At 43.8% G+C, this 18706-nt stretch overlaps 2 protein-coding genes across 4 annotated transcripts; one reads left to right on the top strand and one right to left on the bottom strand.

Annotated features, from left to right (window-relative positions):
* Window positions 1-2217: 2217 nt before the first annotated feature.
* LOC308129899 (U8 snoRNA-decapping enzyme) lies at window positions 2218-5508 on the bottom strand. 3 transcript variants are annotated; one of them, XM_080496016.1, is made up of 5 exons: window positions 5249-5508; window positions 5139-5179; window positions 3956-4196; window positions 3625-3879; window positions 2218-3006 (listed from the first exon to the last, which is right to left on the bottom strand). In XM_080496016.1, exons 1-4 carry the CDS (start codon window positions 5378-5380, stop codon window positions 3631-3633), a joined length of 663 nt encoding a protein of 220 aa, XP_080352142.1. In that variant the 5' UTR covers window positions 5381-5508; the 3' UTR covers window positions 2218-3006; window positions 3625-3630. The 3 variants fall into 3 exon arrangements, with proteins under 3 accessions (XP_080352142.1, XP_080352141.1, XP_080352143.1); XM_080496015.1 differs by having other exon boundaries at window positions 2218-3879; XM_080496017.1 differs by having other exon boundaries at window positions 2218-3879; window positions 5139-5173.
* Window positions 5509-8270: 2762 nt separating this feature from the next.
* On the top strand, window positions 8271-17899 carry LOC308130676 (glutathione synthetase-like). Its single transcript, XM_080497101.1, has 13 exons — window positions 8271-8436; window positions 9031-9172; window positions 10861-11006; window positions 11760-11835; window positions 13060-13199; window positions 13484-13600; window positions 13709-13789; window positions 14144-14221; window positions 14312-14381; window positions 15186-15380; window positions 15507-15588; window positions 16085-16274; window positions 17568-17899. The coding sequence occupies exons 2-13, from the start codon at window positions 9041-9043 to the stop codon at window positions 17689-17691; spliced, it is 1431 nt and encodes a 476-aa protein (XP_080353227.1). The 5' UTR covers window positions 8271-8436; window positions 9031-9040; the 3' UTR covers window positions 17692-17899.
* Window positions 17900-18706: the final 807 nt, after the last annotated feature.

Below are 18706 nucleotides of genomic sequence, written 5' to 3'. Positions count from 1 at the left end.
TCGATGAAGGTGTGACTGTTTTTCTGGGTGGCTTGGGTGAAAAAATGTTATCAAGTGGGGCTTCAAAGTCGACATTGACAGTGATTTGATCTTCCCAATGAACGTCTTGAACAGTAGTGGCTGGTCAATACAGGGTGCCTGTGTCCAGGTTTGTTAATGTCGATCAATGTTTGGATATGCTCATATTTAATCATGGCTGAAAATATACGTGCTTGAAAAAGCTGTTTATTTTTAACATCTTTTTTTGAGGTTTCTTTCAAATTATTCTAAAACACTTTGAAAGATGAGTTGATGTGTTGCTCGAAAATATACCTGATATCACTTTTCTTTTCCATAAACTCAGATTAACTGTCATTTCAAGTAAATCAGCCCCAAAACACATTCACTTTCTAAAAAGGGACTAATGAAGCTTCTGCTTGTATTTGTTTACGACTATGTAAATAAAAGAGTCTTAATAAGTGCTCTCTGGACCATTTTACAGGACCAAAGTAAAGTATGATGAGTTTTTTCGTTAATATGAAGCTGTAATAAACACCTCTCCCCAGGAAAGTATGAAATGTATGAATGCATGACTGTATTTTCTCAAAAGACAACTTGAGAGTAGTAAAAAGTCAGGAAAGGAAACAGTACTAACTGTTTTTATTTGCTTTGCAAACATCCACGTTGATGCGTTGCGGTGTTTTGATTGTAAAATACGTCCAATCAGCAATATGTTGTCATGAAAAGTATGATAGCCGCAATGCTAACTTCCCTAGCATCCTGGCTGGCTGCAAACTGTGGAATGGATCTTCTGAGTCATTACTCTGCATCTCACTGAGACCCGCCTCCGGTCAGGAAATCCAGTCCACATTTCGCAGAGCAGCGGAAATCCAGACATGAGACCGGTTTTAAGAGGATATTAATTGGACCAAGGGCATTTGTATCAGTAATGGCCGACCGTCCGACGTATTTCGCGATCACTGGTAATGTGGCTTATAAACACACTGTCTTTAAATAAACTCAACATTGAATTCGAATAATAATGAAAAGCTCCACCTAAGTAATCATCAGCCTCCACTGTACAAAGGTTATACTCGCCATAGACAGCAACCCTTCCATTTATACTGCTTCATCCTGCTCAGGGTCACAGGGTGCGGTGCCATTTGCACCTCCAGGAAACCTTCACAGTCACATTTGGACAAAGGAAACCAAGATACTTGAAGAAAACCCACAGACACCATCAGTGTGATAACTGCAGTTCTTGAGGCGGCTCTCACATGCAGCACCCCAAAACTGAATTATGTTCCCACAGCTCTAATATTATTGCACTGCAGGGTGCATGCAAGCGTCCCCCCCCCCCCCCCCATAAGCATCTTTCACAAACCTCTCCGTGTTACCATTTGATGTCAATTTGTCTTTAGTGTGCACAAATAAAAACCCCATCATCGGCTGTCTGAGCCCAAACCTGCGCTTTCTGTTGCAGCACACGAATGTATTGGGATTGATTCGTCTGCAACAACCAAAACATAAAACAGTGGGTGAATTTGTGCGCTTTCGGTACAGTAGGTATCAAAACCACTCAGCTCTCACTTTTTTTTTGTGTGTGCCGGTGATATCGTCTGAGAATGGGCTTCCTAACATCTGGTGCGGGCGCGTTATGCACACCCAGGGTGCAGTTAAACAGAATCAAATCTGCGCCCTCGGGCTGTAGAGCGTGTCACGGACGTAATTAATCTGTGGATTGCACCAGCGCTGCTGTACAATAACTTTATAAATGAAGAGGGGGGGGGCGGACAAAGAAATGTGGCGGACTGAAAAGGAGACACGTCTCTGCTGTTGGCGTCTCTCTTTGAGGCAGGTATAGAAAACCACAGGGTGCCTATGTATGGCCGTAAAGGCTTCGGGCAGCTCCGCCTCTTATACGACCACGTGGGGGGAAATAAGCAGACGCATTACGCTCCTGTTTCCAGAGTGAGTCAATAAAATCCTCGTCTTTTCATAATTGGATCGTACACAAACAGGTGACACTGAGGTGCAGTGGGTTGCAACTGTTGCCTTTCCATTCTGCCATTACATTCTGTGTTGAGGGACGTCGCTGTGTCCGACCTTCACTTTGTATCATCTGAAGTCCGTTCTATCGTTCTAAACGTCGTCGATGCCATACGTCTGACGCAACCTCTGGCTCAGATCATGGAACGTTAGATCTCCCAGAGGAATGATGCAGCTCATATACAGGGAAAGACTGCAGGCTCTTATACCTGCTGAGTGCGTTTGTAAATAAAATTAAACAGTGGATGTGTTCGAGCATTTTACAACTCAGCCCACAATAACGGAGGTAATTGTTTTTGGAAGCAGAGAGGAAAGGTTAAAGGTCACCTGGAATCCACGTCACTCAGTAAAACACATCAAGGCAAGATTCTGGGTGTAATTGTGAATTTTATGGAATTATATTTGTTCTTCATTTCTGAGTACATAATGAAAAACAACTAAATCACTGTTGTTGTAGAGTAAAAAAATAACCTGGAACATTTTGACTAGTTTGATCGATCTGGACACTTTTCTGGTCTTATGCTTGGTTGTGATTAATCCCTGTAATAAAAAGGGTCCCAATATCCAACTTTTCAAAACTTTCACATGCGTCTCGTTGGTCCAAGAACATTGTATTCAAAGTTTATTTCCCCAAAATCCAGCTTTTCCTTGATTTTGGGATTGGATCATAGGAGCTACATTCAGAATCTGCTGTGTCTGTGTGAGCTGGACTGGCTCCGCCCACACATGACCATCTATGGGAAGAGGAGGAAGTACTTCCTCTTGTGGTGCCATGTGCCAGAGCAGAGCTGCCTGATTGTGGGAGGAGTCAAAGGGGAGGGTTACCTTGGCTAAACCCCCGATGACGCTATATAGGGTTTGAGTTCTGATTGGCTGGTTGGAGCAACACACTTTTTAAAACTTGAAACAAGCCAGGGAGAGAGAGGACACACTTTCTTCACTTCTGGGGCGTCGGTCCTGGTATGGAGACGGTCAGTACTGTTGGAAAACCAGTAGAAAGTGAATTTTGCATAATTGACCCCTTTAATACAAACAGAGAATTCCCTTAATAGAAAACACTTGTGGCAGATACTTGAATGTCACATTTAAAATAAGCAGTTTCAATGTAATAATTACATTAAAAACAGTTTCCTCAGAATTTTGGCAAAATAAATATTTTCAGTTAAATCGTCATGTGGTGGTACCCCCCCCCCCCCCCCCCCCCCCCGGCGTTGTGTGAGTCAGTGTTCAAAATTCAAAATGTCACCATCAAATTATTCCAAGATAAAAATTAAAAAAGGTTTTGATCACAGCGGCGTCTAAATGCAAGTGAATTACATTTTTTTCGCGCTGAAAGAAAAACAGCGGCGTGACGCTTCAAAGGAGTCCGAGCGACGGGGGAAGACTTGGGTGTGATGGAAAGTGTGAACAACTATTTCCATAATGTTTGGCCCAAAACTGTTTGATGCACAGTTTGCAATTATGAGTCACGAGCTCAGTCAGCATGACTGTGTGTGTGTGTGTGTGTGTGTGTGTGTGTGTGTGTGTGTGTGTGTGTGTGTGTGTGTGTGTAGGATTAAGCGTGCGACTGATTGCAGAGCGTCAAGCTGCACCCACAGTGCTTCAAAGCCGCCGCCCCCACCGCTCCTCCATCATCGCCAAAGCCGCCCGCAGGTCCTCGCCGGAGTGGGCGTGGCCTTTCAGGGCGTGCGCCACCGCCTTGTGCAGCTCGTGCCCGGCGACCAGGTCCAGGCGCAGCATGGCCTTGACCAGCTGGGAGCGAGCGTTGCCGATGAAGGCGTGCGACAGGAAGGGCCCGAGGCCCCCCCCGGCCCTCATGGTGTAGAGCGGGACTCGCACCATCCCCAGCACCTGCGGGAGGACGACAAGGTGAAGGACGGAGCGCCGCGCCGCGCCGCCTGCCCCCGTTCTCCCAGACGCCGCTTACCTCCTGTCCGTGGTCCGCCGCGGCGGACACGGCCGCCAGCTCCACCTCCCTGATCTCCTTCTCGGTTATCTTCTTCACGTAGAAGTGGAGGACCAGGGTGGAGGAGGTGGAGGTGGCGGAAGGAGGGCCATAGCAGGCACTGACGTGGTCTTCCTCAGACACGGGTATGGCCACGCCCACCTCCTCCAACAGCTCCCTGGTAAGCCCCGCCTCCAGCGTCTCCTTCGAGGGCTCAACCATTCTGAAACAGGGAGGTCAGAGGTCAACGAGATCCACAACTCCAAATAACCGCTTTATAACACTTTTATTCCATTTGATCTCATTTTCAGTATAATAGTTACGTCTATAAATAAAGCAGTCGGTCGAACTCGCCGTCGCCTCACACACCTGCACAGTAGCGGCACTCACTCTGCAGTAGTAATACACCACACTACTGTTGTTCCCATGAAAGCACCCCCTGCTTTTATTTTGAAAGTTTCTACTAAGCAATCTCATGACTTTCAGACATCGAAAGTCTCTGGAATTAAATACTTACATTATATTAATGAAGATAAACATCCCAGCCTGGTAAGTTTAAAATGTTATTACTTGGGAAAACTATGATGCGAGTTGAATTCTGATCTGTTGATCGTCAGTTCAACATGACAAATTTTACATTGCGTGTGCGATTTTACTTCGACTTCATCATCCGTACATTTGGTCAATACTATAAAATACATAAAGCTTTTTTTTTTTATACAAGTACAAACTAAGATTTTTATATATCGGAAATTGTTGAAATCTGTAACGCAGAGCTGTTTGGAGAGATGTTGATAGAATTCAACTCTACTCCGAGGAATGAGAGAAGAGAGTAAATGTCTTCCCTCTGTTCTTTCTTTCAGATAATGTGTTCTGAGTCACTCTGGACACAGTCGCCATGGAAGAAGGCCGTTCGCTGACAAACACTTCCTTTGTTTTTCCCAAAAAATGTCTTTTTGCTCCGTTACGCAAGTCCGTCGTGTTGGCGAATGACGCGGCAGCGACTCTTGGCAGCGACGGCGGCAGCTCGCAGACGATCCGCGTTCAAGGGAACCGTGATCAGAGAGAGAGAAACGTTTTGGGAAAGGCGGGAGGATCTGAGGCCCTGTGGAGGAAACACAACCTGTGCGAAGGGATGAGACAGGAGCAAGTTTGAGAGACTCACCCGCCAGGGAAACCCAGCAGGCCGTCAAAGCGCATCTGCATCTGTGGGAAGTGACAGAATCGGTAACACATACATTGGTGCAAACACACACCGACACACACTCTGCTCACCAGTATGACATGTCTGATGGGGAATCTCCCAAAGAGTCGAGCGTCGGTGTCACAGTAGAGCATCACATGACAGGCGTGCCTGGAGCCCGGGCAGGCCAACGCCTCCTCCCTGGACAGATGTCCACTCGCCATGGACAAGCCCACAAGACGCACAAACACAAGAAATAAGGACGCGGCTCCAGCACAGTCCGCTACCCTGGAGTCATGTGCCGCCAAAACCTGGTCCAGCTGCTCCTTTCTGTTTAGAGCCCTTCCTCAAACGGGACTTCCTGACCAATCTGAAGGCCTGGCAGGGTTCACATGGGAGGCTGGAGCAGGAAGCTCCAAGGGAGAGCTGTGGGGAGAAAGGCTTTAGCTCCCTCTGCTGGTGGGGAGGAGGTGCAGCAATGGACTGAACTACTTCTTTTTTTTTTTCATTTGCTAAAACAGTGTTTTTCAACCTTTTTAGAGCCAAGGCACACTTTTTTGTTTGGAAAAATCTCGAGGCACACCACCACCCGAAAATGTTAAAATGTAAAACTCTGTAGCCTCTATTAACAATATAAAGTCATTCTCAAAGTTTTATCAACAGGAATCCAGTAAATACAGAAAAAAAGTATTTCCCAATTTCTTTTTTTTATTGTGACTCCCTCAGTGTGAAACCTGGACCTGATGGATGAAGAGCTGAGATCCTGGTTCACATTCTTCCTTTTCAAAAACTTCTCCATCACTGTCACTGACACAGTACTTTGATACAAGATGGTAGCAGGAGGTGGAGATTAACCAGACTGACGTCTGTCACTTTCCATTTCACCGGCAAAGTTCTGTGCTGCCATCTAGTGGTGAAGAGTATTGTAGCATCACGGAGTTGGCCGCTGCAGGGCATGATGGGAGTTCAGGTTATGTGTTGCCGGAGGTTATTGAGGGTTATTGTTGGGGTTGTTGTGTGTGTTGATTTGTGCTTGTGTCGTGTTTATGTTCCTCGGTTCAGAGAGTTAATTATTTCGTCGAGTTTGGTTTGGTTTGTTGGACGTTGGTGTGCAACCATGAGTGAGAAATGTGTTGTGTGGAGTGTCATCCTGTTATGAAGTTCCGGTTGCACGTAGAGTGTCTAAATAAAAGCCTCTGGTGTTCAGTCAGTAGAATAAAATCTTGACTCAGAGCAATTCTTCCGTGGCGCTTGGCACAGTATATGTACACGATTACTCTGCACACTGCCCTCACAGTTGACAGGCTGTGAGAGTAAATGTTAATTTAGAAAAAATCTGAGTTGGATCATTTCCCATGGCACACCTGACTATATCTCACAGTAGTTGAAAAACACTGTGCTAAAACACAATTTTGCAAACTAGGCTGGTTTTATCAAAATACTTAAGACAATTCACAAAACCACAAACAGCAAAATACCTCTCATATCCTGCAAAATGAAGCACTGCAACCAAAACTACATGCAGAGTTATTCAAATCAAACTTCTGTACAAAGTGGTGCACAATTAATCCATGTAGCCTAATTTTGTCTCACCGACTGCCCACTGCTTTGTCACAAGACTTATACAATTCTAATTGTAGAAGCGTCTTCAGCCTGTTCACATACACAGAATTTCTTGCAGATACACACATGCTGTTGTTACGTTTATTTTTTATTTTCCATAAACAGGTCAGTGCATACCTTCCACCGCCATGAAAATCAGTCAAGTGTTTTCCAGTACACTGGGGAACCATGTTTCATGTACTGCACTGCACTCAATAGAAGTCACATTATCACGTAGTTTCATTCTGATTTGGTTTCATTTGAGAACGAGACATAGTTTTGTCTTGGATGACGTGGCTTTAAATTACTTAATTTAATTATTTTCCTCAACCAAATTTACAATGGCAGTTATGTGTGTGCGTGTGTATTTATTTGTGTAAATAAAATTATATACAATACTGTTAATTTAAAATTTCACATCACTTTGTCAGTACAACTGTGCTTTGGATTTTGATTTGTAGTCAAATATTTCTCTATATATAGTTTCTTAAGAGTTCATATCATATACGGCAGCAGCCATAAATATAATTGTATATGAAAGAATTCAAGCAGCAGTTGGGGTTTTCTTTCTCTCCATTTTAACCATTTAGTCAACAGTTTCTCCTGCTAAAGACAGCAACAAAATCTATTTTACTATTTAACTGTTGTAAACTATTAAGAAACATTTTAATTTTATTCTCCTGAGGAAAGAAAGAAAGTAAGATACTGAAGTGTAGCTGTAGAATTATGTTACATTCATGTATGTATTGTCTGTTTAATTATGTATATATATATATATATATATATATATATATATATACATAATTATGATTTATCATCATGTACTTGTCAGTACTATTATTTTGAGTGTTTTTTTTCTCTTATGGCTGCTAACAGAAGGCAAGAATTCTTCATTTCTTCGTTCTGTTTGTGTTGCTAAGGAAAATTGTATATAACAGAGAAATTGTATTGTAACTTTTGACATTATTTAAAATACACATCTTGCCTGATGTATCTAGAAATATATTGTATAAAGAGGTTTAACATCATATCTATAAAAGGAAGGCATTAAATCACTCAGAAAAGTCTTCTTCTTTTAGGTTTGGCCTATTAAGCAGTTGTCTACAGTCAAACTCAACACATAAGTGGATTTTGATTAGTCTTTTTCAGTTAAAAACAACCCAAAATAAACCAGAAACGTTGTTTCTGCTGATAAAAACACACAAACCGTATAAGACGAGGCTTCATTCTGCGTGTGAGGTTTGTACCTGTCCAGGTGAGACTCTGCTGTATCACTCTCACTCAGCACTTTCACTGCAGACGGAGCCACATTGACGTTTTCTCTTCCGCTTCCGTGACGTTCGCAGCTCTGATTGGCTACACCGTTACTCTCGACCAATAGGAAGCCAAAACAGACCGAATCCAGCCAATCAGCGTGTGCTTCTACTCTGGTTGGGCGGGACTTACCGCAGAGCCTATGTTTTCCCCCCCGGTGTGAACGTATATAAAGTCACTGGACGCCTCCTTCTCGTCCTTCCGCGTGTTTGTAGCTTTTAACCCGCAGCCCAGAGGCGACCGACCGCCTCGTTTAATCAACTCCAGCCTGCGTTTCTGAAGACAATTCAAGCGAAGCAGCGTGTGGACGCCTGTCAGCGTGGAGCGGACTGACTGAACGAGTCCAGCGTGTAACGTACCTGAGGTGAGTGTCCCTTCACCACAGAACCTCCACACACCTGGTCCTCCTCCCGGGACCAAGGTTGTCTCTGCTGCCGGTCTCCGAATGAGCCAGCTGTGTGAGTACTTCTGTAGTATTCCTCTTGAGAGCGCTGGAAGTTGCTGTATTTGTTTCAGTAGTAATAGGGTCCTATAAACAGTCACGTGACTTTTTGATCGACAGGTTTGGGTGACGCTTTTGTTTCCTGCAGCTTAAATGCTGTGAATGTGTAGGTTAGGGTTCATAGACACTGATACTCCAGAAGACGGCTTGTGTTCAGGATCGAAGCAGATTAACTATTGGAGGAAAGGTTGCAAGAAGCAAAGAGCAATTGAAACAAAGTCCATTCAGGAAGAAATACAAACAAACATGTCTGTGCTATGCAGTTCTACTGCACGAGAAACCTCAGAGGAACTGAATCAGACTCCTCTTTTTACATTTGATAATAATCCACAGTAGATGATCCACTCGCTGGATTAAATCCAAAGTTGCAGCAGCGTCTCTCAGGAGGTTTCAGAGCATGTGCTGCACGGAGTCACAAGGTTTACCCAGACTTTTGTTTGGTTTTTCACGTGGCAGGCGACCCAGGATGGCCCAGGGGATACCAGACGAGGTGATGATGAACGCCGCCCTCATCAAAGACTTGGCAGAAGTGGCGAAAGACGCGGCGCTTCTCCACGGCGTCTTGATGAGGACCCAGGAGAGCCCCAACTCCTCAGAGGTACACTTCCTGCGACACACGCTGCGGTGGCGGTCGCATTGCGCAAAGCTGATGACCTTCTGGATGTGAAGCCAGAGTACGAGCCACGACACCGGCGAGCGCCACGAGAGGACTTGTGATGAAATGAACGAAGTCGAGGCTAAAAATCTGACTTATTTTATTGAGAGACTCCTTTTTAGAAGAGAACTGATTGCAAGTATGACCGTTAAACTCGACAGTGGTCCATCTTCTTCACCGCTGACGACCCAGTTGATTTCATATTAAAAGTACCTTACGTGAGGAGCTTTCAATGCCTATGAATTAAAAGCATTAGGAAATCTGGCATTGAACAAAAATCACTGCTTGGTGTGAGACGAACTGCGTGTGGGGAATTATTACTCATTATTTCATGCTCTTTTTTGTGAGCGGCCACCAACAATTTCATGTTGGTATCAATTTTTGGTGCTTTGCGGTGTTTCAGATTAAGTGGTTGCCCTGTTAACTGGTCCCTTGTTACTGCTAATAACAGAAGTTAAAGACAGAAATCTGTAGCCGTCCTGACGAACGACGTTTAACAGCGTTTACAAAGAAGTTTCCTCGTGTCGTACCTTTTCAGACTCTTACTTTAATATATGCTGTTATTCGCAGCAACGATGACTCCTAAAGGAAATTGGTCGCCTTTTAACAGGGAAACCATTTAACCCGGAACACCGGTACATTGCGCTAATGTTTATGGTGGATTTATCGCTACGACTCGTATAAATGTCGTTGTTCGACCCAAAAGGAGAGAATCCTGAAGACGGTTAGTTAAAACTATTGTTTGAATAAGTTATTTAGTTTGGTCGTATGTGTTGTCGGTTACTACCGAGCAGAGATCGCGAAATGCCAACATTTTTTACCGGACACTGGTCCAGTAATGCTGCAGTTTTTACTGGACCTAAGTAAAGTTTGATGAAAATAGCCAACTCCTCCCCAAGGTATTGTTTATTTGCAAAACTATGAAGAATAAGACAAGTTGATGGTAATATAAAGTTTATGAACATCACAAACTGTCAAAACAGACGTAAAACTTGATGAGAACAAAAACTTCACAACGATAAACACAAAATACTTCAGCAGTAAACAACTTATCTGACCAGAATTCACAAATGACGCCGAGTCATGTGACGCGACGTCACTATTCAAAATGGCGGCGCCCATCGATGATGCAACATTTCGCCAAAGCTAGCTCCTATAAGGCTAGCTTGTGGTTTTTCAAATTAAACTGAATTTATTCCATATATTAAGGCAGAGCTCCACTACCAGAGAGGTTAGTTATTTCCCTGTGTGATGTCATGAAGGGAAAAAATCTCTGGATTACCTGTATGAGCATGCATTTGCTAAAAAAAGTGGAGCAAGAAAAAGAGAGAGAGGACAGACTTTCTTCACTTTCTTCCTCCTCAGACCCTCAACTCTGTGAGGCTCCTGTTTCAAGTTGTGGCCGACCACCTATTGAATCCTCCACACACGCTGCTGCTAGCCTAACAGCCACGTCAGGAATTTGTTCGGCTCCAGGCAGCAGGATTTAGAGAACATTTGGCCTCGAATGTGAATTTTCATTCCTCACATTCTCCCCTCTTTTGTTTGGTTTGTTGATGAATAGATGTTTTTTTTTTTTTTTTTTTAATGTCAGCATTTTCTTCTCGTAACGTGCACACGTTGTTTTTCAGCTGGTGAGCTTCGCTCCATTCACGCTCTTCCCGTCGCCCGTTCCCCGGTCCGTGTTCCTCCAGGCCCTGGCGGTGCAGACCCACTACAACACCCTGCTGGACCGGGTCTGTCAGGACGGGGACTTCCTGCAGGAGGCTTTAGCGAGGCGAGTTGTAGCGACAACCAACGCGACCTGGAAAACGTTCTGCCCGAGGCTCTGCTCTGCTCTCACGTTCTCAACAAACCTGTTCTCATGCAGCCAGAGGTCCCAAAAAAACAACACAGTGCAAGTGTCTCTAGACCAGTGTTTTACAACCACTGTGTGTTTCCGCGAGATCTCGTCAGGTGTGTCGTGGGAAATTATCCAATTTAACATTTTTTTCTAAAAAAACATTTGCTCTCACAGCCGATATAAATGCTCTTCGCCAATAGATGGCAGCACAGAACTTTGCCATTGAAATCGAAACTGACAGACGTCAGTCTGGTTAATCTCCACCTGCGGCTCCCATCTTGTATCAAAGTACTGTGTCAGTGACAGTGATGGAGAAGTTTTTGAAAAGGAAGAATGTGAACCAGGATCTCAGCTCTTCATCCATCAGGTCCAGGTTTCACACTGAGGGAGTCAAAATTAAAAAAAGAAATTGGGAAATACATTATTTCTGTATTTATTTGATTCCTGTTGATAAAACTTTGATGAGAATGACTTTATATTGTTAATAGAGGCTACAGAGTTTAACATTTTAACATTTTTGGGTGACACTGGTCTAAATCAACTAAGCCTCGCCCCAAATGTAAACGACCCAATGGCATTCAACGACCACCTGGCCGGATTCAGACAAACCTTTTCCGTTCCGTAGAGAAGCGTTGGAGTACTTTAATCATAATAATAATAATAATAACAGTGGCGTTGTGTCCACAGTACCGTCGCAGTGGATGATTTCACCGCCAGGCTGTTCAGGATCCACCAGCAGATCCTCAAAGAAGGAAGATCTCAGGTGCGTCTTTCGAACTGCTCTTCAGATTGAGTGAAGAACTCGATGGCGAAGGTAAAGAACAGCCAGTAAGACGCAGCCTCAGTATTCAGTCAGACTGTGCACTATTGTGGCTGTGTTGTGTTTCAATCCCGTTTGATAATTAACACCAGGTATTGCAAAGTCATTGTCCATTTCTGCAATGCGCCACATTTTCTGGACTCAAGGTCACAATATGTTTTTGTTGTGTCGCTGGTTTTGTTACTTGTAATGAAGAAGTGGCTCGTATATCAAAATATGACGGTACGTCGACAGCAGGGTCATTCTGGTTCACGTCAGTTGTCCTTTAACGTGGCTGACGGCTGGAATCCAGTGACCACAAGTTGGACTGGCAGTCTGTGCAGACAGCTGTGGTCTGTAGTTGTACACATGTTGATGCCTTTCCACACCCAAAACAGGTTTATTGGTGAGAAAAATAGCAATCAAAGTGTATTTTTGTACAGAACAAGGCTCTGCAGCCTTTATGACCAACAGATGTTTGTGTGATTTTTCACCAAATCAAACTTACCTGGAGTCACAAAACATGTTAAACATTTAAAATGTTCCTTTTCCCGCATTTTTCAGGCAATTTTTGACATTTTAGAATAGAAATACTATATTGATCCCACAGAGGAAGAAGGAGGGACACTTTAGCCATTTTATCTGTTTTCTGAGGAGTTTTTCTTCTATTTTTAAGCTTTTTTTCCCCCATATTAGAATTTTGTATTCTTTTTAGCACTTTTTCTCTATTTGTTGTGTTTTGAGCTGGATTTTTTTTCCCAATTTCAGCTATCATGCCTTTTTTTTTTTTTTTTTTTTTTTTTAGTATTTTGTTTTTATCTGAGGGATAAAAGTAATTTTGAAAATGACTTCTGTGTGTAAATAAAATAATAATAAGACGAGATGTTTGTTTAGGTATGATTTTATGAAAGCTTCGGGAAAGACGCAGAATAAAAAGATTAAAACCGAGAACTACAATACAGAAAACTACAGATGCATGAAAATTACAAACACAGAAATACAAGTTTCTCAGCTCGATTCTTATTAAAGCAAAGTAATTTGTCTCCTCTTCGTCCTGTTGCTTGACTAGAACATATTTCTGCTTCTCCGCTCGTCACTTTGCTCAGTGTTGAGTCGATCAGTGCGAAGAATATTTGTCCTGAAGACAAAAACAAAGTCATCTGTACGAGTTTTCCCTCTCCACCTCAGCCCATCACGTTGGGACTCAACCGGTCTGACTACATGTTGGACCAGGGAGAGGACGGGACGCCGTCTCTCAAGCAAATCGAGATCAACACATTCGCCGCCAGTTTCGGAGGCCTTTCGTCGCGAACGCCCGACGTACACAGGTGAAGGTTTTACCGTCTTCTGAAGACGCTCTTCTTCGACCAGGCCTCTGGCCTCAAACGTCTGCAGACTGTTTCTCTGTCTCATGTTGACTTGTTCAAGGAAGAGGTGGTCTTTAATTGTCCTAGAAACAAGGGTTGGGTGTTCTTGGGTGCAGCAGTGTGTTCAGGGTTTGAGGTGACGAGGATGATAATCTATTATATAGTCCTAACAAAAGGCATAGTCACAAAGTGAAACAGGACAGTCCACAGTCCTCAGGCTGGTGTGCTTCCTGGTTAATCCTCAGACATGTTCTGAAAGTGGCCGGCAGACTGGAGGAGAGCCGGCGCGTCCTGGACAACAACCCTGCCGCCGGTCTGGCCGGAGCCATCGCCACGGCCTGGGAGCTCTACGGATCAGACAGGTGACGCTCACATGGAGCCGTCCGGTCCACATCCTGGAAATGTACAGAGGTGACTTTATTCTCTATTCTGTTGGCCTCAGTGTGGTTCAGGAGTCGTTGTCGTTGCAGAGCGGTCGTCATGTTCCTGGTGGAGGAAACCCAAAGGAACATCTTTGACCAGCGCTACGTTGAGAACGAGCTGTGGAAGAGGTACGGAGGGGTTCAGGGACACCAAAGTCCCAGTGGAGACGTCCTTGTTTCTAGTTGTGGCACTTCAACATCGCCCAGAACACAAAACGACAAAAATGTCACCAGACTGTTTGTCCAAGTCTGGCCAGTTGGTAGTAGAACCCTATTGGTTCATTTGGGTTTGGGGGCGGGGCTTAGCCAAAGGTCACCTTTATTTGACAAAGTAAACTGCCCTCGTATAACCTCAAATAACTGGATTATACTTTAACAATTGAAACATGAGGTTAAAGACTTATAGCTTCAGATCCTGTGCTCTGATAGATTTCAAACTTGTGTGTGTCCTGTGTTCTCTGGTCGTTGCTTCCTGCTCTCCAGAAACATTCACACCATGAGACGACGGTTCGACGACGTCAGCAGAACTGGACGTCTTGACGAGGACAAGAGGCTTTTTGTGTGAGTCGTCTCTCCGTCACGTCCTCCTGGGGTCCAAGCTGCCGTCCTCACCGCAGGAGGACGTGACCTGGACGTACCTTCTTGTTTCAGGGACGGAAGAGAAGTGGCCGTGGTTTACTTCAGGAACGGTTACATGCCTCAGAACTACACCTCTGAGCAGGTGAGACTCTGTGGCAGGACTGACGGAGACACTAAGAGGTGCTGACACCTCGTATTAATATTGGTGGCCAGCAGAGAGTAGAACACAGGATGGAAGAGCTGGATAGAGTAGATCAGTGTTTTTCAACCACTGTGCTGCGGCACACTGGTGTTTCCGCGAGATCTAGTCAGGTGTGCCGTGGGAAATTATCCAATTTCACATTTTTTTCAAAGAAAAACATTTGCTCTCACAGCCGCTGTCAGCTGTGAGAGCAGTGTGCAGAGTAATCATGTGTAAATACTCTTCACCACTAGATGGCAGCACAGAACTTTGCCGGTGAAATCAAAACTGACAGACGTCAGTGTGGTTAATCTCCACCTCCTGCTCCCATCTTGTATCAAAGTACTGTGTCAGTGACAGTGATGGAGAAGTTTTTGAAAAGGAAGAATGTGAACCAGGATCTCAGCTCTTCATCCATCAGGTCCAGGTTTCATACTGAGGGAGTATAAATAAAAAAAAGAAATTGGGAAATACTTTTTTCTGTATTTACTTGATTCCTGTTGATGAAACTTTGATGAGAATGACTTTATATTGTTAATAGAGGCTACAGAGTTTAAAATAGTAACATTTTCGGGTGGTGGTGTGCCTTGAGAGTTTTCCAAAGAAAAATGTGTGCCTTGGCTCAAAAAGGTTGAAAAACACTGGAGTAGAGAAGAGGATCACTGGTTCACCAGTAGAGGCAGTAAAGAGCAGCCAGAGTGTCGGAGGAATGAGGTGATGAATAAACTTCCACCACAGCGATTCAGAGGTGAATGTGCTCCGCAGACGTGGGAAGCTCGTCTGCTGATGGAGCGCTCGCTGGCCGTGAAGTGTCCAGACATCAGCGCTCACCTGGCGGGAACCAAGAAGGTCCAGCAGGAGCTGGCCAGACCCGGGGTCCTGGAGCGCTTCTTCCCCGGCCAGCCGGAGGCGGCGCGGCAGGTCCGAGCCACGTTCGCCGGCCTCTACACTCTGGACATGGTGGGGAACCGCCACAAACCCCAACATCGCTGCTTTGGTTTGGGACCTTCTGCCCTGGAATGTGTCCAGAAGCTGTGAAAGGAGCTGGAAGACTCGCGAGTCTTGAGCCTCTTTTGTTCTCCTCAGGGCCCAGAAGGTGATAAAACGGTGGCGATGGCTTTGGCGGCTCCAGACCGGTTTGTCCTGAAGCCCCAGAGAGAGGGAGGAGGTACGGACAGCATCAGGGTCAGACGTTCAACATGTCCTAAAACCTCATCTTGTCAATCTCAACTCTTACCAGTCTTGAAAACCATGTTTGTGGCTCCCCAGTGTCCTGACTCCTCTAAAAGCAGTAGAGTCGTCACCATGTTGGTAGGAAATGAATCACTGGCCTCTTTATGCTTCAAATAAGAAATATTGAAGAGCTGAAACCAGTTTCTAACCAAATAACACGTATTGTTATCTGAAGCTCTTTGTTCTAGTTCTGAATATGACCGATGAACAAGCGACTGACTGAATTTTAAAGGGTGTGAATCGAACAATGATGAACTTTTCTTCACGTGAGGAAAACGAGCGTCACACAGGAAGTTGACTGGTTTATATTCAATGTGACGAAACAGGGTTTCAGCCTGAATCCTCTCTGCTGCTCAGACCATAGAAGTGGACGTCCACTGAAGACTCTTTAAAGACTCGTCACTTAAAGGGTTTTGGACTCTCGCCTCCAGGAAACAACATCTACGGGTCGGAGATCCGCCGGGTCCTGGAGGGCCTGAAGCAGAGCTCTGAGCGGACGGCCTACATCCTGATGGACAAGATCCAGCCGGCTCCGCTGCAGAACTACTTGCTGAGGAGAGACGCTCCTCTTCAACTCAGCAGCTGCCTCAGTGAGCTGGGAGTCTTCGGAGCTTACGTAAGGTAACGCACCGTTTTCACGTCTGCGTCACTTTTCATCAGAGTTGTTAATAGAGGAGTTGATGTCGTTTACCTGAAGACCCAACCAGCAGTTTTCACCCAGTAGATCTCGACGCCCCGCCACCGACAACCTGCTGAACACAGACGACGGACGGGTTTTCCTGGCAAATTTCAAGATGAGCAAACACATCAGGGCTGGACCTGATTATCAGAACACTCGGTGGCGTCCCATACTTGTTTTTAGATGTGATTTATGGCCTCCTCCTCCTAATTGTTTGATCAGCTGCATCACGTACACTGTGGCCACAACAAAACCAAACATTCAGAGGTTATCATGGTAATCTATTACTGGTCCAGCCCAGTCCACATGAAACTGAAGCAAAATGTTATTGGGTATTTTTGTATATATCTTTGTATATATAATATACATCTTTATATTGGTTCAGTTATGTGCTTTTAAAAAGTGTTTCTAACATATTTGGTGTTTGGTTCCTTCAACATCAAGTAGTCCTACAATTTAAATAAATATAAATTAGTTAAATAACGTCACAGTGATAAATAAAATGAATAAATATAATTTAATTAAATAACACCACAGTGATAAATAAATCTAAATTAATTAAATAATGCCACAGTGATAAATATATATAAATGTATTAAATAATGTCACAGTGATAAATATATATAAATTAATTAAATGTCAGTGATAAATAAATATAAATTAATTAAATAATGTCACATTGAATAAATATAAATTAATTAAATGGCAGTGATAAATTAATTAATTAAATAACATCACAGTAATAAATATATATATACATTAATTAACTAATATCACAGTGATAAATATATATAAATTAATTAGATAATGTCACAGTGATGAGTATTTAATTGTACACAATGCACTATTTGAAGTCTTATTTTTTATATATATATATAAATATTCTGATCGGAGGCCCCCAAATGTTTGTTTTTCTCCTCGTGCTCTACATCTATTAGGCGGTGCTCTTCTAACAATACGATGTATGAATGTTGTGGTAGAAGTGCAACTCTGGGTCAAAGTCATTTTCTATTTCATAGAGCTTCTGCTCGTGGAAGTCAAAGGACTTAAAATCAACCATATTTCTAGCAAAGTCAATATGTCGTACCCCCATTGTTCCAGCTTGTGATTCATCCTTTGTTTGTATTGATCCAGCTCTTTACCGCCCCTCACCGTTTCTCACTCTGTCCTGTCATTTCGTCTGTCAGTTTGTTTGGTTCCTCCTTCAGCCTCTGCTTGTCGTCCGTCTCCCTCAGGAAAGGTGAGTCCATGGTGCTGAACCAGTGTGTGGGTCACCTGCTGAGGACCAAGAGTTCAGAGCACCAGGACGGCGGCGTGGCTGCAGGCGTGGCGGTGCTGGACAACCCCCTGCTGGTCTGAGACGTGTGGCAACGTGCTGGCGTCACCACTGGAACGTCTTCGTATTTCTACACTATTTTCTCATTCACAGATTTTATATACGTACATTTGTAGTTTTACGACGATGGAGGCCATGTGAGGATTCAGTTCAGGCTGGATTGCTGCTGTGAAGCAACACACACACACACACACACACACACACAACCCGGTTAAAATGCTTGAAGGGGACCGAACATGAATAATAAATGACTTGTCAACAAATCTGTCAAGTTCATGAAAACAGATCCAGCTTGTCTTTGTTCTTTCGTGTGACTCCTCAAAGTGTCACAACAAACACATACCGCCATCTTGTGGTGCTCGTGAGAAACTACAATACATAAAACAAAGTTTGTCAAAAGCAGGGGATTATTGAATTATTATTTGTTTTTAATACTTTGCAGTAATGATTGAGCTCCGCCTCTGAAAGGTGTTCAAGATGAGACTCACTGTTCTTATGGCGGAAAGGTTTTATTTCCTGTCTTGTCTTGATATGAGCCAGGGCTGCAGTGATTAATGTATTTTTTATTCTGTAGTTGTCATTATGGTCAAATAACACATTTTGGAGACTTCCTGCTGTTCCGGTTGGGGGTGAAGGAGAGAAAAGCAGAGGACCGACGGAGAGCAATAAGTAAACGGATATAAACCCACTCGCTGCAGACGGACGGAGAGAAAACGATCCAGTGAAGGACTGACTTCAAACACTCCAAACTAATAAATGTGGCATTACCTTGCAGTATTACAATCATGATAAATTTGCAATTTGATTCTGTATCTTCAGTCGCTGAATTGGTTTAGAAACATTTCTGAAATCCCCTGTCTGAGAGCGTCAAGTCACTGTTTGCAGACATTAGTTAGTGAAAATGGACCAATTTAGAAAATAAAGCGGATCTAAACAAGCTGCAGAAACACTGAGGCCCTGTTTACAGAACCACGCTTCAAGTTACGGAGGCCTATGGCACTCACATAAAATACTAAAATGTACCTTTTTTTTCTGATA

Source organism: Blennius ocellaris (assembly GCF_963422515.1).
Source record: "Blennius ocellaris genome assembly, chromosome: 5".
NCBI classification, from domain to species: Eukaryota; Metazoa; Chordata; class Actinopteri; order Blenniiformes; family Blenniidae; genus Blennius; species Blennius ocellaris.
The sequence above is the reverse complement of the archived record's forward strand: the minus strand, read 5'-3'. Positions and strand labels throughout refer to the sequence as shown.